This window comes from Cydia fagiglandana, chromosome Z, assembly GCF_963556715.1.
Source record: "Cydia fagiglandana chromosome Z, ilCydFagi1.1, whole genome shotgun sequence".
In the NCBI taxonomy this organism is placed as follows: domain Eukaryota; kingdom Metazoa; phylum Arthropoda; class Insecta; order Lepidoptera; family Tortricidae; genus Cydia; species Cydia fagiglandana.
In genome coordinates this window covers 7563231-7586458 of record NC_085959.1, presented here as the reverse complement: position 1 = coordinate 7586458, position 23228 = coordinate 7563231, and the positions used below count along the sequence as shown (strand labels likewise).

General features: G+C 41.1%; 4 protein-coding genes across 7 annotated transcripts in view; 1 reads left to right on the top strand and 3 right to left on the bottom strand.

Annotated features, from left to right (window-relative positions):
• Positions 1-942: 942 nt before the first annotated feature.
• LOC134679060 (mitochondrial-processing peptidase subunit beta-like) lies at positions 943-5659 on the bottom strand. The gene is made up of 3 exons (XM_063537899.1): positions 5639-5659; positions 2514-2706; positions 943-2038 (listed from the first exon to the last, which is right to left on the bottom strand). The coding sequence occupies exons 1-3, from the start codon at positions 5657-5659 to the stop codon at positions 957-959; spliced, it is 1296 nt and encodes a 431-aa protein (XP_063393969.1). The 3' UTR covers positions 943-956.
• A 721-nt stretch (positions 5660-6380) lies between these two features.
• Positions 6381-8308, bottom strand: LOC134678505 (cytochrome b-c1 complex subunit 1, mitochondrial-like). 2 transcript variants are annotated; one of them, XM_063537079.1, is made up of 2 exons: positions 7952-8308; positions 6381-7476 (listed from the first exon to the last, which is right to left on the bottom strand). In XM_063537079.1, the coding sequence occupies exons 1-2, from the start codon at positions 8259-8261 to the stop codon at positions 6395-6397; spliced, it is 1392 nt and encodes a 463-aa protein (XP_063393149.1). In that variant the 5' UTR covers positions 8262-8308; the 3' UTR covers positions 6381-6394. The 2 variants fall into 2 exon arrangements, with proteins under 2 accessions (XP_063393149.1, XP_063393150.1); XM_063537080.1 differs by having other exon boundaries at positions 7983-8105.
• Positions 8309-8586: 278 nt separating this feature from the next.
• Positions 8587-9978, top strand: LOC134679059 (cytochrome b-c1 complex subunit 1, mitochondrial-like). The gene has a single exon (XM_063537898.1). It carries the CDS (start codon positions 8587-8589, stop codon positions 9976-9978), a length of 1392 nt encoding a protein of 463 aa, XP_063393968.1.
• A 1420-nt stretch (positions 9979-11398) lies between these two features.
• LOC134678727 (pyruvate dehydrogenase phosphatase regulatory subunit, mitochondrial) overlaps positions 11399-23228 on the bottom strand; it is a 31200-nt gene continuing 19370 nt past the window's right edge. For 2 of the 3 annotated variants that reach the window (XM_063537394.1, XM_063537396.1), the window contains 10 exons: positions 20918-21110; positions 20308-20457; positions 19052-19215; positions 18300-18448; positions 17292-17499; positions 15755-15844; positions 14862-15041; positions 14311-14511; positions 13259-13365; positions 11399-12405 (listed from right to left, as the gene is read on the bottom strand). In XM_063537394.1, the coding sequence (XP_063393464.1) occupies positions 12282-12405; positions 13259-13365; positions 14311-14511; positions 14862-15041; positions 15755-15844; positions 17292-17499; positions 18300-18448; positions 19052-19215; positions 20308-20457; positions 20918-21110 (1566 nt within the window). In that variant the 3' untranslated portion in view covers positions 11399-12281. The remainder of the gene's footprint in view (positions 12406-13258; positions 13366-14310; positions 14512-14861; positions 15042-15754; positions 15845-17291; positions 17500-18299; positions 18449-19051; positions 19216-20307; positions 20458-20917; positions 21111-23228) is intronic. The other variant, XM_063537395.1, reaches the window with a different exon arrangement.

Sequence of the window (23228 nt, the reverse complement as noted above, 5' to 3'; positions counted from 1 at the left end):
GTCAGTCTCGGTACAAAAAGCGAGGTTGATTGAAGTAGCGTGACAAATACTAACGTTTCCGAGAAGATACGAAGGAAAACAATTATGCACTACATCTTTATTCGATTATTGTTCGGCGAATGTCTATGATTTTGAGCTTTCGGCGAAATATTTGTGCAAAGCGATGATTTCTTTCTTTGCTGTGCTTATTGCTAAGCTGCCTTTGCGATCTTCATATCCATCAGAGTTATCCTAACTCGTAATGCCCATTGTGCATTGCAATGTACACATACTTACTCCGTTTCCATCTAATTAATCGTCACTCCAGCGCCCTGACAATAGCGACGTGTTTGGGTATTTGTGAGCACCATGGCCGCTTCGATATATCTGATGGCAACTGTATGTAGCAGGCGTTGTCAAGTTTTATAATTTAGCTACTACAAAACATAACCGATAACGGCATCGAATGCTATTTATGCTAAGATGCGATGTCGGGAAACTTATTCTTTGTTACATTGTAATAGCACAGAAGAAAGAACAAATAAAAAGTATTGAATATTTTTGTATTTCTAATACATATTTAGGAATTATAAAAAAATATATAACAACAACGAAGCTGATGATCAGTCGTAATCTTCTTACCGCGGAAAGCGAGCAAGTGACTTTTTACAGTTTTTTTCATGTGGTCAAATGCCGATATAATAGAATAATTTCGTTCCGCATATTAAGGGAGAACCCTTTTGTCATTCACCAAAACAATTGTAAAACGTACCAAGATACTGCGTTAAAGAGCTGTACGGTTACCATCAGTTTGGCATTGACATAAACGCTATCGTGAACGTAATTTACTTTATATATATCTCTTTCGCACGAACATGTCAGTACGAGCGAGATGCATGGAAAGTAAATTACGTTCACGATAGCGTTTATGTCAATGCCAAACTGATGGTAGCCGTACAGAAGGCACAATGCTAATGTTAAAGTCTAAGCCAGTATTGGCCACCTCTAATCCGTGTATAATCTGGCAAACCTTCTGTGGGGCCCACTGCCGAGATGACCGGGCATTTATTGTAAATATAGTCATACAGCGTACTCTTGAAGTCCTCCATTGATATCTTGTCAATAAATTCCAACCTGTCCGGTATCGCTTGCCAGTGACAACCTTTGTACAACATGTGAGTCGCCAAGTCTTTCGCTGCGCCGTAGCAAGTCGCGTTTTCGTATAGTATCTTACTCTTCAATTGCTCTTTAGCTCTCTCCAATTCGCCTTCAGTAACTATCGTGCATATACCGAGCAAGGAGTCCTGAAGGGTGTAAATCATGTCTTCCAGTTGCAACGTAGAGGATATAAACTGAACACCCCAAAGCGAAGTGTCCTTATACTTTATGTTGAACGATTTGTAAGAATCGCAGAAGTCGCCTAGCGAAGCTCTCCTAGCCACACTCACTCCATGATTTTGGTCTCCGACTTGTGTTTTATCCCAACCACCTATCAAAGTCGCAGCCAAGTCCATAAACACCGTATCAATGTTAGTAAACGCTGGACCTTCTAAGGCGTAAGCTACGTACGCTTTTGGCATTGCGTCGTTCCTGTAGCGTACATCCGACCCGGTATATCTGTACAGTGTTTCCGTACAGGTACTTGGTACGGACCAACAAAAAAAATTGCTCGCCAGCTGGACTATCGGCTCATGACACACAGCGCCTACAGCACATAAGCAGAATCTACACGGATGCATGATTCTAAGCAAATACTGGCTTGTTAGGGCCCGGTCTATGTTGTAAAGATTTCTTGTGGTGCCGAGTACAGTGTTGGCTAGCCCGGTGCCTTGGAAAGCGGTGGAATGTAGGTAGTCGAACACTAAGGATTTAGGGTCCGTGTCTTGTTTGATGATTTCCTCGTAGATGGTGAGTTTCTCGCAGCAGATGTCGTTGTCCGCGAGGGCGTTGTTAATGACGCACTCGGACAGGATGGTGACGGCGTCGCCTACGTTCTCCGGCAGGCAGTAGGCGTAATAGCCTACCATCTCTCGAGTTGTGAACGCGTGTAATTTTATGCCTGGAAAATTACGATTATTTAGCGCAAGCAAATTAGATTTTAGCTCTACATTTTCATGTTCTCAAAACTTGAAGGAATTCTAATTTTACAGAAACTAAAAGGTGGGTGTGTAATAGTTTAATTTTAGTTTAAAAATGACGCTAATTATCCGTTTGCCTATGCTCTAGCTGCACGTCAAAATACACAATCCAGAATCGCATGGTCCTCCTACAATCCCCACGGGCTTGCCGAAGTGACCTAGCCGGCGTGGCTCACTCCGCGATTTCGTCGTTTTGCTACAGGTAGCTAAAAGTACATCCGTTCTACCCCAATTTTGGGGAAAGCCATAAGCCGCGCGTGGCGCTGTCGCCACCTAGCGGCCATATCTGTGCTGATCGAGACAGACGCGTTTTGTTAGAGAGCGAGTCTTCTGTACCTAGTACTATCATTTATTCTGTGCGCATACGTTATGAATATATGATTGTAAATACCAAACCTAAAGCATTAATCTTCCTCCTCAAATTCACCCTCGACGTACACTTCGTAGTCTTAAAAACGATATGCTCGAACAGGTGTGCTATGCCATTTTCGAATTCCAACTCGTACCGCGACCCAATATCCGCAAATATACCCACACATGCTTTACATCCCTCTGTCTGCAGTGTCACAACATTCACACCATTAAGAAGCTGAGTAGTACCATTAAGCAGATAAGTGTATAATATACCTACACTTGATGTGTCTTCTTATATATTATATACCTACATATTAATATATAAGTACGTTTATCGAATGAAATTTGAACATTTTAAAATGTAACTGGCCAGTATTGAACATGTATTGAGGTGCAGAAGAGATAGAATCTCAACGTAACTAAAGGCTGGTATACATTGTAAACGAAGTTGTGATACAGTTTCGAATGTTGTGATTAAAAAGGTAGGTTTTGAACATTATAGGAGTATACAGAACGCGTTATTCGCACCCGTTATTTAATGTTAACGCTTCTTTGTAACCTAAAAAGGTTAAAAAGGCAAGATGGCGGCTAAAATGTGAAAAAAGTATAAAAGTACGAATTATAGTAATAACTTTGACAGGGTGTTAAGCATTTAATCTTTGAATAGAAAAGCGGTTGTGATCTATGTATGGGGCACTGATTAAAGGAAAAGCTTTTAACATTTTCATAACGATAAATTGGAACAAAATTAAAGAAGGGCCCACTGAGAGTTGGTCTTAAAATAGGTAATTTTTTGTAGTCAGTGCAAAGAACCATAATCTCATGTTAACTAAAATAAAACAAGGGGTATTTAAGAAACAGTTTCTGCAAATTGCGCTGACGCTTACCGCACTTAACACAATCAAGTTTCATTCGAGATTTTGCGTATAATATTTGTTAGTAAATTTGTATTTGATGTTGTACATCGATGTTTTTACCGCGAATGCTCTCTAAATCTTAATAAACAATAATATATTATAGATAATCGATCAGGTACTCATAGAACTCAAAAATAATATCGAATGTACTGTCGCACACTGTTAACTATCAACTTGTAGACCTTATTGTAAACACATAGGGTACACAAATGTTCAGTTAAGAATTTTGCGTATAGTAAGTGGTACAGTCAGCATCAACCTCTGCGTCGCCACGTTGACGAAGTAATAAACGTCAAGCCACAAATTGGTAGTGGGTCAGACTGCGCGTCAAAAGGATCTATGTACCACTTTCTAATAACTTTAGAAAAAAGAGATATGTTTCTATATGTATACATATATAACACATATAACAGATACTTTTGAATGCGAACTGTAGAGATATATATCTTTTCGGAAAAGTGATCCAGGGTGGCGGATACATTTGGCGCGTTGTTTCATCAGCTACTATTTATGCTGACTGTACTAACCGCGTTCTCGTTCGGCCGCAACCTGGCGCATGTAATGCTTTCTTCAATACTTTAGTTATACTACTGTAACGGACTATTGTCTACTGTGAATGATATCGTTATATTAAGAATACTCGTTTTAAACGATTTTGTGAAAAAGAACAAGTTTGGGTTCGAATGATAATCTTCTACAACACTTTTTCTAATACTGTCTCTATTTTATCTTAATATAGGTACCTTATTTACTCTCTGTTTGTGATTGAAAAGATAGATTCTATGAACTTCGTAATTCATAATATTAGATATTTTATACCATACTGATACTAAATCACTAAATCTTGTGAAAGTATGAACCAAACTTGTTCACGATGAAGTAAAATTCACAATTATACCTATATGTCAATTTAGTATTTGAATGTCTATTTATGTCTTTTAGATCAACAACATTTGTATGAGTGTCTGTAATCATTTTCAATCATGAAGTGATCGTTAATTTATATATTTTTTTAATAATTTTTGTTTCACATAGTGCGTTCAAATGTTTATGCTAAAAATTATTAAACATTCAGTTTTGTAACTTTTCGATGTTATAATCAATATTTTTGCAAGTCTGTTATGACTGAATGTAATTTAGTATTATTTAAAGTCTGAGCTATTTAAAGCATCGTCAATTCGAAATAATGACGTATTTTAAACGACATTCTATTCACTAACATATGTACCTATACATAGCGTTTCAATGCACTTTTTTTGAACTGATACGTAATAACAGAGATTTTTTGGTAAATATATTAAACGATATATGAAATATACAGAAACGGTGCTCAATTTTACTCTTTGAATCAATTAAAAAAACATTCATAAAATTATGAACAAAAAAATCACGCAAGATTTACGTAATTTTAACCTAATAAAAGACGAAAGTGTAAAAAAGGTTCAAATTATGTGAAAAATGTACATGTTTAACCTGACCACAAGTTTTCATTCGATTTTAGGTTAAAGTATTCTCAATGAATCTCTATCCCACTTAAACGGTGTCATTTTTTGTCTTTTATGTATATATTTGTCTTGTATCTAGTTGGAACTCAGTCTTTGTGTACTCAATAATTTTTTTATATTTTTATATGTTAGTCTTAACGTAATAAATTATAATTTTGTAAGAAGTTGTTTGATTTTAATTCTCTTTTTATAACGTTTTAGATATTAAAAGTGTAAGGCTCTTTCAATAGTATGTAAATGTGATTTGTCTTCCTGCGAAGCTGGTATGAATGAAGTTAATGATATATCATGTAAAGTAAAACTAGCATTTAGATATAGGTACACACAAAAAAATATGAGCCACATCGAACTAAAGCGAACGTCGAAATCGAAATTTCGTTATCTGCTTGCAATACTGGAGCGATATAGAGGCAGATTATGAAATCTCGATTTGCGATGTTCGCGGTACGGCCTCAAAAACCTCTTTCACTTACAGATCAGATGTAGTGCAAAATCATTTTCCTTCGTATTTTCACGGAAACTTTAGAACGTGTCTTGCTATATCAGTCAGTCTCGGTACAAAAAGCGAGGTTGATTGAAGTAGCGTGACAAATACTAACGTTTCCGAGAAGATACGAAGGAAAACAATTATGCACTACATCTTTATTCGATTATTGTTCGGCGAATGTCTATGATTTTGAGCTTTCGGCGAAATATTTGTGCAAAGCGATGATTTCTTTCTTTGCTGTGCTTATTGCTAAGCTGCCTTTGCGATCTTCATATCCATCAGAGTTATCCTAACTCGTAATGCCCATTGTGCATTGCAATGTACACATACTTACTCCGTTTCCATCTAATTAATCGTCACTCCAGCGCCCTGACAATAGCGACGTGTTTGGGTATTTGTGAGCACCATGGCCGCTTCGATATATCTGATGGCAACTGTATGTAGCAGGCGTTGTCAAGTTTTATAATTTAGCTACTACAAAACATAACCGATAACGGCATCGAATGCTATTTATGCTAAGATGCGATGTCGGGAAACTTATTCTTTGTTACATTGTAATAGCACAGAAGAAAGAACAAATAAAAAGTATTGAATATTTTTGTATTTCTAATACATATTTAGGAATTATAAAAAAATATATAACAACAACGAAGCTGATGATCAGTCGTAATCTTCTTACCGCGGAAAGCGAGCAAGTGACTTTTTACAGTTTTTTTCATGTGGTCAAATGCCGATATAATAGAATAATTTCGTTCCGCATATTAAGGGAGAACCCTTTTGTCATTCACCAAAACAATTGTAAAACGTACCAAGATACTGCGTTAAAGAGCTGTACGGTTACCATCAGTTTGGCATTGACATAAACGCTATCGTGAACGTAATTTACTTTATATATATCTCTTTCGCACGAACATGTCAGTACGAGCGAGATGCATGGAAAGTAAATTACGTTCACGATAGCGTTTATGTCAATGCCAAACTGATGGTAGCCGTACAGAAGGCACAATGCTAATGTTAAAGTCTAAGCCAGTATTGGCCACCTCTAATCCGTGTATAATCTGGCAAACCTTCTGTGGGGCCCACTGCCGAGATGACCGGGCATTTATTGTAAATATAGTCATACAGCGTACTCTTGAAGTCCTCCATTGATATCTTGTCAATAAATTCCAACCTGTCCGGTATCGCTTGCCAGTGACAACCTTTGTACAACATGTGAGTCGCCAAGTCTTTCGCTGCGCCGTAGCAAGTCGCGTTTTCGTATAGTATCTTACTCTTCAATTGCTCTTTAGCTCTCTCCAATTCGCCTTCAGTAACTATCGTGCATATACCGAGCAAGGAGTCCTGAAGGGTGTAAATCATGTCTTCCAGTTGCAACGTAGAGGATATAAACTGAACACCCCAAAGCGAAGTGTCCTTATACTTTATGTTGAACGATTTGTAAGAATCGCAGAAGTCGCCTAGCGAAGCTCTCCTAGCCACACTCACTCCATGATTTTGGTCTCCGACTTGTGTTTTATCCCAACCACCTATCAAAGTCGCAGCCAAGTCCATAAACACCGTATCAATGTTAGTAAACGCTGGACCTTCTAAGGCGTAAGCTACGTACGCTTTTGGCATTGCGTCGTTCCTGTAGCGTACATCCGACCCGGTATATCTGTACAGTGTTTCCGTACAGGTACTTGGTACGGACCAACAAAAAAAATTGCTCGCCAGCTGGACTATCGGCTCATGACACACAGCGCCTACAGCACATAAGCAGAATCTACACGGATGCATGATTCTAAGCAAATACTGGCTTGTTAGGGCCCGGTCTATGTTGTAAAGATTTCTTGTGGTGCCGAGTACAGTGTTGGCTAGCCCGGTGCCTTGGAAAGCGGTGGAATGTAGGTAGTCGAACACTAAGGATTTAGGGTCCGTGTCTTGTTTGATGATTTCCTCGTAGATGGTGAGTTTCTCGCAGCAGATGTCGTTGTCCGCGAGGGCGTTGTTAATGACGCACTCGGACAGGATGGTGACGGCGTCGCCTACGTTCTCCGGCAGGCAGTAGGCGTAATAGCCTACCATCTCTCGAGTTGTGAACGCGTGTAATTTTATGCCTGGAAAATTACGATTATTTAGCGCAAGCAAATTAGATTTTAGCTCTACATTTTCATGTTCTCAAAACTTGAAGGAATTCTAATTTTACAGAAACTAAAAGGTGGGTGTGTAATAGTTTAATTTTAGTTTAAAAATGACGCTAATTATCCGTTTGCCTATGCTCTAGCTGCACGTCAAAATACACAATCCAGAATCGCATGGTCCTCCTACAATCCCCACGGGCTTGCCGAAGTGACCTAGCCGGCGTGGCTCACTCCGCGATTTCGTCGTTTTGCTACAGGTAGCTAAAAGTACATCCGTTCTACCCCAATTTTGGGGAAAGCCATAAGCCGCGCGTGGCGCTGTCGCCACCTAGCGGCCATATCTGTGCTGATCGAGACAGACGCGTTTTGTTAGAGAGCGAGTCTTCTGTACCTAGTACTATCATTTATTCTGTGCGCATACGTTATGAATATATGATTGTAAATACCAAACCTAAAGCATTAATCTTCCTCCTCAAATTCACCCTCGACGTACACTTCGTAGTCTTAAAAACGATATGCTCGAACAGGTGTGCTATGCCATTTTCGAATTCCAACTCGTACCGCGACCCAATATCCGCAAATATACCCACACATGCTTTACATCCCTCTGTCTGCAGTGTCACAACATTCACACCATTAAGAAGCTGAGTATGTTGGGGCTTGGGCTGGTTTCGAAGGTACTGGAGGAAGGTAGTTGGATAGCGATATTGGCGAGTAAAAGAAAGCGTGGGAATTAAATGGTGGCGTAGTAATCTTTGCATTATGCTGTGATATTTAAAAAAATAGTTGGCTTATGAGCTTTTAACAATGTTTTCTGTCAGGTATTGTACAAGTTCCATAGATTAGTGTTATTTTTTTTATTTATATATTTATGATCACGAAGTATTAGACCCAAAGAATGTAGTACCTACTTCTATCACGACCAAAGAAACTCGTATTTTATACTTTTTACTTTATCTATACCAAATCTATACTCCATGCTTTACTCTTATGCTCCAAATAAATGATTAAAAAATTACTCTTTGATTTAAACATTGACATTTTATTGTCAGTATCCGAAAAACTTATAATCTTTATTTTGAAACAATGAACAGGATTGCTAGAAACCTTTTAAAAGTACATCGGCTGATATTCTCAAGCAAACGTTATGCAGAATGTCCAATTCCTGCAGATTATTACGAGCCTGAGACTGTAATGGCGACTACCGACAATGGGATTATAGTATGCACTGAGCAAACGTGTTTTCCTCTCGCCTGCATTTCCCTCTTCATCCAGACAGGCCCGCGTTACGAGAATCGTGAATACAATGGAATAAACCACTTTATAGAACACATGGCTTTCAAAGGTTCAACTTGCAGGCCCAAATGCTCTGTAGAAAACTTCTACTACGCTTCCGGCTCGCGCCTGGACGCTCAAACTACCCAGGAGTACCAAAGATTCACCATCACATGTAATCCCGAATGGATCCAGACTGCTACTCTCCTTCTGTGCGGAATAGTCAACCAATTGCAATTGGACGACTGCGAGGTCGAACGAGAAAAAGACAATATGTGCCTAGAGCTGCAAGACGGAGACAGGAATTTCAAAACAATCGTTTTTGAGAACTTGATACAGTCAGCGTTTCAAGGTACGAGTCTCAGCCAGAAGGTGGTCGGGTCGTTGACGAATATAGCCCGATTTGATGGCTGCATGGCTCAGACGTACATGTGCGCTCACTACCAGCCTTGGAGACTGGCGTTCGCAAGCTCTGCTCCCGTTCAAAACGGGTGCATACTCGCCGACGTATGTAACATGCTTAATTGCATGCCAACGACCTGTCCGGACTCCGACCGTGGCGGCAGAAGATACACAGGCTCTTCTATCATTTTCCGTGACGATTCTAAAGAATTCGTTCATGTGGCAGTGGCTTTTGAAGCACCTGGTTTTTTAAGCGATGATTACGTTGCTATGCGAGTACTTAAAAATGTAATCGGATCTTGGAGTAAGTCGGACTCTATGTTCGGGGCGTGGCCGGAGCTCGCCATGCGTTGCGTTGACACGGAACTCTGCAATAGTTTCGAGAGCTTCTACATAACTTTTGGTGACGTCGGTCTTTGGGGAGTTTACTTCGTGTGCGATAAGATGGACTCGGAAGATTTCTTACACAATTGGCAGGATGTTTTGAAATATATGTGTTGCTCGTTGAAGAATAGCGACGCTAAGCGCGCGAAGCGGGCGACGAAGTTGGAGCTGTTTAAAGAACGAGCTGGCGCTTACAACTCGAGCGTTTCTATGGGTAAAGAGCTCTTGTATAGGGGCATGCGGCCGTCACTGAAGGATTACGGACGGGCCGTGGACATCATGGAGACGTATGAGCTGAAGGATTTAGCCTTCAAGATGATCTACAACGCGCAGCCGGTGATATCGGCCGCGGGCCCGACGGAATGTTTACCGGACTATAACAGGATCGCTGCTAGTCAGTATTGGATTCGATTGTAAAAGATTTTAGTAAAACATCAATACTACGTTGCCCCGTAGACATCAAAGAGAACGAAACCGTAGGGAGAATACAAATAACAAGACGTCTTGTATTCATGAATCTGTCAGCGCCATTTAAAATTTAATATTATCACCTGGGGGCCGATTTTTGAATTTCGATCACTCGATTTCGTCATTCGAAAATCGGTGGAAAACGGCGAAATGCTAATTTTTGAAATACGAGCGATCGAATTTTGGAATCTAGTGGTATTGACCACTCGATTTCAATTCTATTAGTAGAATTTAAACGCCTAGTAGTGGAGATATCATTTAACAAAATACACGAAATCCAGTGGTCGAATTTCAAAAATCGGCCCCCTGCTCCCTCCGTTTTCTACCATTAAATTTTTAACCCATTAAAAGTTTAAAGTAAGACTAAAACGAAATGACGTTGATTTATTAACAAAGTGAGTAGAGAGCCGATCGAAATTAAAATGAAGGCGAAATCGAGCTTACTGCGTAATTTTATTCATCCACCATTCTTTTGTTAATTTGCAAAAACTATTAATAAACTTACTTGGCAGCTTGTGGCGAGCTGTTGGGGAGTAACGACCCCACGGACCCGAGTGCTCCCGAGAATCGGTTAGGGTCTCCGGCGTGTCTTCGTCGGTCGGAGCCGGCCCCAAGGGGACCCGCAGGACTCTCAGCTCTGGCTTGCCTTCATTGGCCGTCCAAAGAAGAGTCGCTAGAGCCATATTATATTAAGATAGATATGCAAATAACAGGGTATCTAAACTTGAATCCGGGGGCCGCAGCCAGAGGGCCTACCGCGAACCACGCTCGACATGTTGCCTCCCTGTTATACTTACGTAAGAATCTACAAGTGCGACAGAGAGGCAAAACGTCGAACGTGGTTCGCGGTAGGTCTTCTGGGCTCTGGCCTCCGCTTTCTTTTTGCGGATCGAATGCGACCTGCGGGCCGTATCATTATTTATTATCTGCGAAAATGTTATTATTGCGATAAATCATTAATTTTTAGTGTTCCGTACAAAACTTTGTCCACGGAACACTTATTCGGTCATTATGGTTTGATTACTAGTGTGGACACGAAAAAATCTGGTCATGTATGATAAGGGAAATCTTTTAAATGAATGTGGATTTTCAAGCAGTGCTTTTTAGGCTTCCGTAACCAAGGGGTAAAAACAGGACCCTATTACTATTAATACTCCGCTGTCCGCCCGTCTGTCTGTCTGTCACCAGGCTCATGAACCATGACAGCTAGACTGTTGAAATTTTCACCGATAATGTATTTCTGTTGTTGCTATAACAAACAAACATACTAAAAAGTACGGAACCCTCGGTGGACGAGTCCGACTCGCACATGTCCGGTTTTGTGTCGAATAGAGAGTTAATAAAAATAAAACAATTTTTTTATCTAACATTTATTAATCAGAATCACTTATAAAATTGACACTTACCTACTCATAATTGGCTTATTATTGCTTAATTTCAACTAATAATACAATTCAAAAATTGAGCTAGTCCATAATAAGGCAAGATTGACGCTTGGCGTCATTTATATATTATTTATATTTATATAATTCTATTATAATGATAATATACATATCAAAGAATGATTATATACATTAGAATCCCCTTATTCATAAAACTGTACGAGCCTGATTTAGTTAAATTATGTTTTATCCCTTTCTTACAAATACATAAGTCAAAATGACAGATGAGGACAAACGATTATTAGCTAAATGTCATTGCAAAGCCATGCAGAGTTGTCTTGGTCGGACTCTAGCCTTCTCCGCTTTTAGGTATTAAACTCGACAGCCATGTACATTATGTACAAATACTAACTTTAAATACCGAAAGTTTTCAAATTACTAAACAACCTTAACACGGAAGCTTAATTTTCTCACGTCCTACGCGAATCTAAAGGAACCTACCTTCAAAGCTTAGTACCGGTTTTTTTTCTAAACCCCGATACGGCCCGATATTTTTAAATATTTTATTCTCTTTACATAGGACTAAATCATGTATTTAGGTAACAACTTCGTATTATTACATTGTTCTATTAAAATTGAAATAAAACCCCAAAGAACGAAAAAGAACGTAATAATACCGGTATTTATTTTATGAAGAAAAAACCGGTTCCAAGCCTTGCTTACCTTTTTAACGCATTCACTGCCAGGGGGCGTGGCCTAGGAACAAACTTGTAAGACGGTGGACGCACATGTGCATCGGGGGCAGTGAATGTGTTAAAAGTACAATTCTCGGGAAAGTTTTATAAAGTTTTAACAGCATATTTTGGAAAACTAGGGCTGGTAGTGCCTGCCCAGGTGCTGGTCGTGTTTCCTGGTCGCCTGGTACACGTCCCGCTCTTTATCCGGGTACTTGGTCGGCAAGTTGGGCGAATGCAGATTCACTTTCGCTGCGTATCTGTGTGAACAACAGTTTGGTTAATGTGGGGAACTCTACACAAGAGCCCAGAATAAAATAAATAATTGTTCTAGGTACAGAATTTTCACACTCTAATAAAACGCGTCTATTACTTGCGCCAAACGCGAGCACGCGTCCGTTCCGTAGGGGGTTGTGCACAAATCACGCGAGGTGTTTCCGGCTACTTTTGACCCCTCCCTTCCCCTGGTGATATTTGGTTGAGGTTTTTGGCTACCCCAATACATAACCTCACGTGTATTTTATTGAAATTTTTCTATCCGACGGGTCACGGCCACTCGCTCCAAAATTTCGTAAAATAGACTCGCTATTTTGAAGAGCGTAGTGAAGATTTATGTTTAACGAAACCGAGAAAAAGTATCTACTCAGTTTTTTCTTAGTTTCGTTCACTGTAGAATACACGTGAGGTCTCCTTATACCCTCCTCCCCCACCGTGATCTGTCGTGATTTTTTCGCGACCCCCCCCCCCCCTATCGATACTCGCGTGATTTGTGCACAAGTGTGCGGCAACTACTGCAGCTAGACACCAAACTTGGTGTGGGCGGTACTTGTAGCGACGTGACAAAATCGCGGAGTGAGCCACGCCTGACAAGAGACTACGAAAGTGAGAATTTATTATGTCTTGAACCATAAATCAATTAAAATAAAATGGGGGGGGGGTCGGTCAAAACTCGTAAAAAATCGATGACGCAATTTATGGACAGTCCCATAGCACAGATTATTTATGGGGGCGACCATTACGTGAGGGGTTTTTGAGGATTTTAAGTTTCGTCTCGCCCTTCTCCGATCTAATCAGTTTTTTGCCGAAACTCTAATAATTATAAGAGGTGTTTACCTGATCCCGGCTATGTCAACTTCGTAATGTCCGCTGAGCACGTAGTCGTTGGTGACGCGTTGCGCGACGCCATTTTCGTCCAGATTCTGGACGAAGCCGAGACACACCTAAAGGCAAAGCAGTCGATTACGTAATTATTTAGACCACAGAACACCTCAACTACGGTGCATGGATATAAGAGAATCGAGGTCACCACCCATAAGCGCTCCCGTACAAATTTAGTGTGGGAGCGCCACCTCTTATTTCAGTTGCGCTCACTACATATTACGTCAGTACTCCTGTAAATTAAATAGAATAAGAGTTTCCTTTTCTATGACAAATAGTCAAAAATATGCACAGAAAAATAATCGCCTGCTTTAAATGCCGAAAAAAGTCGCAACACAGGAAATAAAATGCGTTTGTACGGGACAGCCCGCGGAATACTCCTTTGCGTTTAACTGACAGGCTGACATCGTCCGGCGAACTGGTAACGAGTGGGCCCCTTAATGGCATAACACCCCCATGGCGTAAGTAACTTGCCCTTGAATAAATTCAAAGCTCAGCTCCACCAATGGCTTACTCATAGAGTATTTTACTCAATAAACTAGTACTCTGTAATATATTAGTTAAGTTTTTCATTTGATATTCGCACGCAAGAAAAGGCGTAATATGTAGAACAATTTTGTACCTACTTAAGACCACTATTGTAACCATATTACTGCGAATAAACCATTCGTATTTCTAACAATGCGGTGTAACGCGCGGAGACGAGACCGGAGTAGCATCGTAAACTGCGGGAAGGCATGGCAAAGCATGACGAGCTCTGGCTGGACCAACTCAGGCAGAAACGAAATCGCAGAGCTGCTGGACCACCCCAGGAGTCAAGACACGTCTGTGATCGATACGGCAAGAAGTGCCGATCGGCCATTGGTCTATACAGTCATCGCAGTCGATGTAGGCTGTAGACTACCTCCTCAAAATACTTTCTTTAGTCGCTGCAACTATCATCTGCAAAGATCCTGTGATGATCTGAGATCCTGTGGTGATTGACGATGATGGTGTGGTGAGTGTACCTGTTTCTTGAAGGTGAACCCGTGGCTGGTGGTGGTGGTGGAGCCGCACTGCGCGCCGTCGCGGTAGATGGGCTCGCCGCCCCAGCACCACGGGTCCAGCTCGTGCTCGTGATCCGTCAGGAGCAGCTGCACGTATTGCCGGCGGATGCCTTCCGACCGTTGGCGCTCGAGCGCCGCGCGACCGATGAACGGGATGTCTTTCTGTATTCAAAATGTATCAGTTGAGGGTTTTTTTGCAAAAATATCGTGGTCGTTGCAAAAAAGCAATAGTAGTTTGTGTTACAAGGGATTCTAAAGTAGAATCCTGGGCGTAATGAGGGATTCAAGTGTTAACGCCCAAGACGAAATAATTTTGATACCGTATCACACATACTGCTTTTCATATCAACTATGAGGAAAATAAAAAATCTTAGTGTTGACACAAATTATTGTTTCAAAATATTATTCAAGCTAAAAAAAAAAAGAATGCAAAAAATAACAAAAACAGTATAATAGAACAAGGATCAAAGTCAACTTTGCCCCCTTGTAAAAACAAATAACTATTGTTAGACCTGGAACTTGACGCGCCAAGTCCTCCCGCACTCTAGTGGCGTGGTGGTGGTGTCCAGGTCCTGGCCCCAGAACGCGAAGAACTTCTCCACGCGGAGCGCGCGCGACGCGTAGTACCCCACGTGGCTGATGCCATACTTGGCCCCGGCCGCCATGATGCGCTGGTACACGTGCAGCGCGAACTGAACAAGTGTGGCAATGTTTTTAGTTTTGTCTTTCGAAAAAAATGGGTTATTCCCACTCGTTACCACGTTAAAAAATATCCACAATATCGAATGCGTTTGTACGGGACGGCCCGTTTCACACTACTGATTTTTTTGGGTTATTCCCACTAGTTACCGCTAAGTTCTTACCAGTGATAACTACTGGGATTTTTTTCCCACCTTTTACCACTTTTACTAACTCGGCTTGGTGGTCACTACTGGGAATTTTACTCCCAGTAGTTACCACTGGTAAAAGGTGGGATTTTTTTTTTCCCAGTAGTTACCACCAAAATTTTGGTAGAGTTCAATACTAAAAAAATTCCCAGTAGTTACCACTGGTAAGAACTTTATGGTAAGTTGGTAACTAGTGGGAATAACCAAAAAAATCAGTAGTGTGAAACGGGCCGTCCCGTACCAACGCATTCGATTTCGTGCATATTTTTTCAGCTTTTTAATTCAATAATTATTTTTGAGCTTAATTATTAGACCCATAAAAAAACTCCAATCTGAAAATCAATGATAAACACATAAAAAAAACGTGCAGTTTATGTATATTGATTTATGGAGAAAAACGTACATGGAAATTTGTTTTAATTCTTTCTCACAGTATAAAAGAAACTTATAAAATTCGCTACGGCTGTCGTACACGGCATGTCACCACAGTCCGTACCGTCTCATACAGTTTTCCTTACCTCGTTAGGTATGTAGAGGACGTAGCCCAGCTCGCCGGTGTGAGTGAGATTCATGGCTCTAATGCCGTTCGCCAGACCCACGTCCAACTCCTGACAACAAACGTTTTTGAAATAATAGTATAGTATATCCGGCTCGGAACTGGTTTTTTTTAGCTCAATATTTTTAATCATTTTATGGTGTTTACGTGGGACTGAATCATGTATTTATTGACAACTTCGTATTATTATATTGTCCCATTAGAAATAAAATAATAAACCAAAGAACGAAAAAGAACGTAATAATACTGGTAATTATTGTATGAATAAAAAAACCGGTTCCGAGCCTTGAGTATATCCACCCCAAGCCCAAAGTATGGAATAAACGTTTTTCTCTGTAATATCCCATGATTCTATTATTATTATTGTATATTGTTAACCAAAAACTTACATTAATTACGCCATACCACATGATTAAAAATACACCATATGTATTAAAACAATATACCTACCTATTATCATTTTTACTATTTTGTTTTCTAATTGTCAATGAGTAGTAAAAATCCATCTTTTTTATGTCACTAATATATTTTGGCAGAGTTGGATTTGCAAGGTTTATTAGTTATTTTAAAAACTTTAAATGTCCGTGAAGCAGTGGTGGCCGAGTGGATATGACACCCGACTTTCAATCCGGAGGTCGCGGGTTCAAATCCCGGCTCGTACCAATGAGTTTTTCGGAACTTATGTACGAAATATCATTTGATATTTACCACTAGATTTTCGGTGAAGGAAAACATCGTGAGGAAACCTGCATATATTTGCGAAGAAATTCAAAGATGTATGTGAAGTCCCCAATCCGCATTGGGCTAGCGTGGGAACTATAGCCCAAGCCCTCTCGCGCATGAGAGGAGGCCTGTGCTCAGCAGTGGGACGTATATAGGCCGAAATGAATGATGATGATGAAATGTCCGTGATTTTCCTCTGGGTTCATCCCAAGCCTGGCGAGGAAAACTCGGGTGACAATGAAAATCAGTTCTTTTTATTGAGATATATAAGCTTGTTTACATACTTTTGGTCTGGGGTGTACATATAATTTACAGATCGAGGTTCTACTGTAAACTCATTTTTCGCTCAATGAGTCACATAGGCATCATACCGGTTTTGACGACCGGTTTGGCCCAGTGGGTAGTGACCCTGCCTGTGAAGCCGATGGTCCTGGGTTAGAATCCCAGGCATTTATTTTTGTAATGACACCGATATTTGTTCCTGAGTCATGGTTGTTTTCTATGTATTGAAGTATTTATATATTATATTTATCGTTGTCTAAGTACCCACAACACAAGCCTTCATGAGCTTACTGTGGGACTTAGTCAATCTGTGTAAGAATGTCCTATAATATTTATTTATTATTTATTTATTTACAAAGACCTGTCCGCCCTCGGAATACCCAACTGGCGTGAAGTGGCGCAGAATAGGGCAGAATGGCGCTCCCTTGTGTCAGAGGCCAAGATCCTCTTTGGGTCACTGAGCCAGTGATGTATTTATTTATTTATTTATTTACCTTAAACGTGAAGAAGGGGAAGTTGCTTGGCGAGAGATCGGTGTCGGTGAGCTCGGACATGAGGTTCCTGGTGAAGGGCCCCATGACGCAGATGGCGGTGTACATCGGCGTCACGTCGGAGAGCGTCACGGAGCCGTCGCGCGGCAGGTGACGCTTTATCCACACCTTGCACCGGGTTTGTTGGATTGTCGGGGCTATCATCATGTAGCTGAAATATAGTTTAATTTTAGGTTATTTTTATTTATTGTTTTTTGAGTTGTTTTTGTACCATATATGAATAAAGAATTTGCTGAAAATGAATCAAAGGAGAGTTTATCTAGGACTCGGTTTATAAAATACCGGTATTTACCGGTTTATTTAGGTTTTCCTCCGAACCTTAACAATAACGCGAACTTTTTAAGAACTTTAATGTAACCTAAATAAACCGGTTTATTCGACGGCGATAGACACCGACATAGGAAGAAACCGGTGTTTATTGTTCTAAAACACATTAGACAAGAACTTTATATACATTTTCTTCAAAGAACCGGTTTAAAAATAACGGTTTTCGAGCGAAACCCAAATTAAAAGGTTTTGCGTCAAGTACAAGATAACGGTTTGGAAATTTAACCGGTTTCCGAGTCTTGGAGTGTATGTCAAGTTTGAAATTGGCTAAGTGCGTAATTGTTGGAGGGGGAATGGTGAAAACATGAACTTTCATGGGACGACATCTTCGTACTATCAGGCGTTGCTCACTCCGCGATTTCGTCGCTTTGCTACAGTACAGGTAGCTAAAAGTACATCCGTTCCACACCAATTTTGGGGAAAGCCATATCTGTGCTGATCGTAACAGACGCGTTTTGTTAGAGAGTGAGTCTTCTGTACCTAGTACCATTATTTATTCTGTGGTACTATTTGAAAGCTGCCAACTATCACATAAGCAATTCCAGTATCAGTAATACCACATCCGCTAGAGCGGCGCCACATTAATGTACGGAGAGAATAGTTTTAATGCAGTAATTCACTCACTGGTTGTCCGATATCCTGGCTAGGCTGCAGTCGTTCTCGTACCCGCCCCTCTCGTTCTGCATGCCCGTGTGTATGATGGAGCCGACGGGCACGTCCACGTCGTTGGAGCACAGGTATTGGAGCAGGTCGACGACCTCGCGCCCTTTCGACTGTTGAACAAACCATAAAACAAGTGGTAATGTCGATGATGCATATGAGCGTCAAATTTTGTTAAGCCTGTTTTTTTTTTCATTTAGGGTGGTGTGTGTGTGTCACATTACATGCAGGTCTATCTTCGTGAATGAGGAGTAATCCGCGAGGCCCATGGCCTCCCTGCAGGCCCAGTACTCGCGCTGCACTGTGTCGAACCAGTGCGGTTTGTCATAGTGTGTGTGTCACATTACCTGCAGGTCTATCTTGGTGAACGAAGAGTAATCCGCGAGGCCCACGGCTTCTCTGCAGGCCCAGTACTCGCGCTGAACTGTATCGATACAGTGCGGTTTGTCATAGCGTGTGTGTCACATTACCTGCAGGTCTATCTTGGTGAACGAGGAGTAATCCACGAGGCCCACGGCCTCCCTGCAGGCCCAGTACTCGCGCTGCACTGTATCGATACAGAGCGGTTTGTCATAGCGTGTGTGTCACATTACCTGCAGGTCTATCTCGGTGAACGAGGAGTAATCCACGAGGCCCACGGCCTCCCTGCAGGCCCAGTACTCGCGCTGCACTGTATCGATACAGAGCGGTTTGTCATAGCGTGTGTGTCACATTACCTGCAGGTCTATCTTCGTGAATGAGGAGTAATCCGCGAGGCCCACGGCCTCCCTGCAGGCCCAATACTCGCGCTGCACTGTGTCGAACCAGTGCGGCTTGCCGAACGTCATCGTGTAGGCGATCTTGAACGGACGAGGTTTTAGCGTGTCGTCGGGTGATTTTTCTGCACAATGTATATTGTGATCATAATTGTATTATTTAAAGACAATTAAATTTGTAATGTCTTGTTTAAAAGCCGAGAAAACATATAAAGAATTATTATGTGCATGTATGCATATATGCTTTCTATGCAATAATAAAAATATTCAGAAGTCAAAATTTCTCACCAGCCAACTCGAGGAGAAGACTAACAGTAAAATATCACGAATTAGATCCTAATTAAAGTGCTCATTTGGATTGTGTATTCAAAAGAATTATTTAAAAGTCAATTGTACTAGCCAACATGAGGAAATAACTCAAAATTCAACGTCAACCCTGAGGACAGAATGCAACCTTCTCAGTTTTTAAAGAAGATTCTTTACAAGCTGGTGCGGTGAAACTAAATATGTATAATTATTCTTCGGATCGCCGTCGCTCCGGTAGCTAGTGTAAGCTGCACCGAGCGTCCGATGTCACGAATTTAGCACAAAGGCACGGCCAAGTATCGCGAGATCGGACACGCCGTGCGAGCTGTTTCTTCACCGCCTTTCCAGTTTCAGGTATTCCAGTATTAATCTAAATTTTTAGTTTAATTAATTAGAAACTAAATTAGCAATTAGAATGGGATAAAAGATGTGGCACAGCGCGAAACTTCGGACGGAATATATGGCACCGACGGGCTTTAATCACGCGGGCCGCTCGCAGCCCATGACCTGGCCGAACACGGCGCCGTTGTCTCGTAGATGCCGAGGCCTCTTGTGGGTGTAATATAGTTGACACTCACCGACGGGCTCGAACCACGCGGGCCGCTCGTAGCCCATGACCTGGCCGTACACGGCCCCGTTGTCTCGTAGATGCCGAGGCCTAAAGGCTTGTAGGTGTAGTATAGTTGACACTCACCGACAGGTTCGAACCACGCGGGCCGCTCGTAGCCCATGACTCGGCCGAACACGGCCCCGTTGTCTGGTAGATGCCGAGGCCTAAAGGCTTGTGGGTGTAATATAGTTGACACTCACCGACGGGCTCGAACCACGCGGGCCGCTCGCAGCCCATGACCTCGTTGTCTCGTAGATGCCGAGGCCTAAAGGCTTGTGGGTGTAATATAGTTGACACTCACCGACGGGCTCGAACCACGCGGGCCGCTCGTAGCCCATGACCTGGCCGAACACGGCGCCGTTGTCTCGTAGTGTGGGGTATATGGGGGACATGCGCAGATTTCGACCGGTTTGAAACTCGTGGAACGGGTACGGTAAGCCGTAGTGGACCCCTGTGAAAACAAAGATGTTTTAATTGTATTGCTTAATAGGAATCTCTGACTTGACAGTAGATAGGCACTAGCTATTTAACTAATTTAAATCACTTCAAAATTGTGTTTATTTTAACGCATAGATTTCATTGGCCCTATTATAGTTTTCTTAATCACGATTCTTTGAGGATTTATGTAACTTGCTTCGTTTTTCTACTGCCTTACACTGCTAAGACCAACCAATATAATAAAATACCAGAATGTTATTTCTAAGTATGAATTGAGTGAGCACCTCTTTCAAAGTATCAGAAGTAGATAAAATAACCGTCCGTGAGCTGATCTACGGTGGCATCGGCTACGCTGTAGCACTTTTAGCCGTTCGTAGAGTATAAAAATTAGTAGAACTGTCCGTGAGTGTTCTACGTTGGTATCGAATACGCCGTAGCAAATGTAGGCAAGAATATTTTAAGTATGAACTGACCAGGCACCTCTTTGATCCGGTCCCTCAGGAAGCGCTTGTTGTTGTGCAGACCCAGGAACCGGTTGATGTCGAGCTCGTGCATGTCGTAGCGCGTGTAGCCGTCCGTGAGCTGCTCTACGGTCGCCTCGGCTACGCCGCCGGCCGCTGATATGCCTACGGTCTTCATGCCGGCCGCTACGTGATAATTGAACATCTGCGGGCGCAAACATTTTATGGCTGATTTTGATCCTTTAGTTCCTATCGATTCGACTTCGAATCGATATCAGGTTAATGCTTTCCCTAATAATAGCCCTTTTTACATATTCTGTTAAATTCCTTCCCGAAATAATTGTAACCGGCTAGCTAGAGCGGTAAAAGAAAACCAAGTTCTTTGCAATAAACAATATAATATGAAAATATGTAGGTACAATAAAATAAACTAGTTTCTGTCAGTACTTGAATCTAAACCAATAAAATATCGTCACTGGCCTTAGCGTTCTTGAATCCCATTCTTTGTCGAACCGTACGATCAACTTTATGAGGCCGCGGTTGCGGGAGTCAGCTTTGGCAACGCAGGCTCAGCGAGGTCCGTGGGTAAAGAAAAGCTTCAGCAGCAAACGTCCAAATAATAAACAGCAACAGTAATAAACAGCTCTTCAATTTAAAGGTAGAAGAAAGGGCTGGAACAATCGTACGTTCTTAGACTTGTAGTCGAAACCTAACCCAAGCCTTATTCCGTTACAAGAACCAGTGACATGTATTATACAAATAAGACTTGGATTAGGTTTAATTTCAACATAAACCTAAACTTAATGCTATATATACAATTATACAAACTTTACCTGCATTAGTGGCAGCCCTAGTATTAAACTTTATCACTAATTATAACCATACAGTATTATTAAAATAATAATTACAGAATTGCTATCTCCAACAACATTTCCAAAGGAAAAATTTATGAATAAAAAACAAAAGACGGGCGAGACCCTTAGCTTTTTTATTTACAACCGGCCAGTGCGCGCGGTGACTGTACATGCAGGTTTGCCATGTTACAGTACCCCTCGCGCCCAGGAGAATTTTCCAGAATACAACATGAAGGAAAATTCCAGAAAGAAAAAAAAAACTTTAAAATACCTATATTATACAATATTTACAATTTCAGATCCTTAATGTGCCATCTACCCAGGGCACGCCCATTAGAATCGGCAAGTTCATATACAAGAGGAGATACTTTTTTTAATACAGTACATTTTACAAATTTAGGCGCTAGTTTTGCAGTAAAATATTTACCAGCATCACTAAGCTGATAATTACGACGCCAAACAACATCGCCTTCATTAAACTCTGCATGTTTACGCCTTAAATTATAATATTTACAATTTTTTACATGTGCATCCCAAATTGCAGCCTGCACTTTGTCGAGAATAGGGGACAAGTGGCCTAAGTTCTCAGCGTATATATCACGCGGTGCAAAAATTAAGTCGTCATAATCGATTTCACTTGAATTGGGGGCACCATAGAAAGACCCGCAAGGGACAAGCTCTCTACCGTACACCAGAAAAGCTGGACTGAACCCAGTTACTTCATTAACACTGGTGTTCATAGCAAATTGGATTTTAGGAATATTAAGATCCCAATTTCTGTGATCGTTCTCTACAAAAGAGCTAACAGCTGTCATTAAGGTTCGATTGTATCGCTCAACAGAATTTACTTGAGGGCAATATTTAGGAGTAAAATGTACTTCAGGGATTTGATATTTACTAAAAAGATCCTGTAAATCATTACTTATAAACTGAGCACCATTGTCCATTATAACAGTCCGTGGAAAACCGTGTACCAAGAATACAAAATCTTCCAAAATTTTACAAATTATATTAGACGTTGCCTTTTTAATTGGAAATATTAAACAGTATTTGGAAAAGCAGCAATTGACAACTAAAATGTACCGATTTTGTTTACGAGTCATTGGTAATGTGCCAACAAGGTCGATAGACAAACACTGAAACGGTCTGCAACACTCTTTTGGTTTGCCCATCATCCCCAAAGTTTGATGATTCTGGTACTTATAGGCTAAACATGTCTCACATTTTGCTATATATTTACTGATGTCCCTGTACATGCCAGGCCAGAAATAACGCAAAGAAATCCTTTTATGCGTTTTAAAAATACCAAAGTGACCAGCAGTAGGCTGTGAATGATTCTCATGGATAATATCTTGCCTCATTTCTTTTGGAATTACCAGTTTCCAATCATATTCAGAAGTCAGAAAAGAACTAGTTCGCTTGAGTCTGTACAAATTATTATTTACAACTTTGTAGTCAGGAAATTCAGA

Coding starts and splice junctions, on each gene's coding strand:
- LOC134678505 (XM_063537079.1), bottom strand. CDS start 8,261: ATGCAAAGATTACTACGCCACCATTTAATTCCCACGCTTTCTTTTACT. Junction 7,477..7,951: donor GAGGAAGATTAATGCTTTAG/GTTTGGTATTTA, acceptor GTAATTTTCCAG/GCATAAAATTACACGCGTTC.
- LOC134679060 (XM_063537899.1), bottom strand. CDS start 5,659: ATGGATATGAAGATCGCAAAG. Junction 2,707..5,638: donor TGGATATGAAGATCGCAAAG/GCAGCTTAGCAA, acceptor GGTACTACTCAG/CTTCTTAATGGTGTGAATGT. Junction 2,039..2,513: donor GAGGAAGATTAATGCTTTAG/GTTTGGTATTTA, acceptor GTAATTTTCCAG/GCATAAAATTACACGCGTTC.
- LOC134679059 (XM_063537898.1), top strand. CDS start 8,587: ATGAACAGGATTGCTAGAAACCTTTTAAAAGTACATCGGCTGATATTC.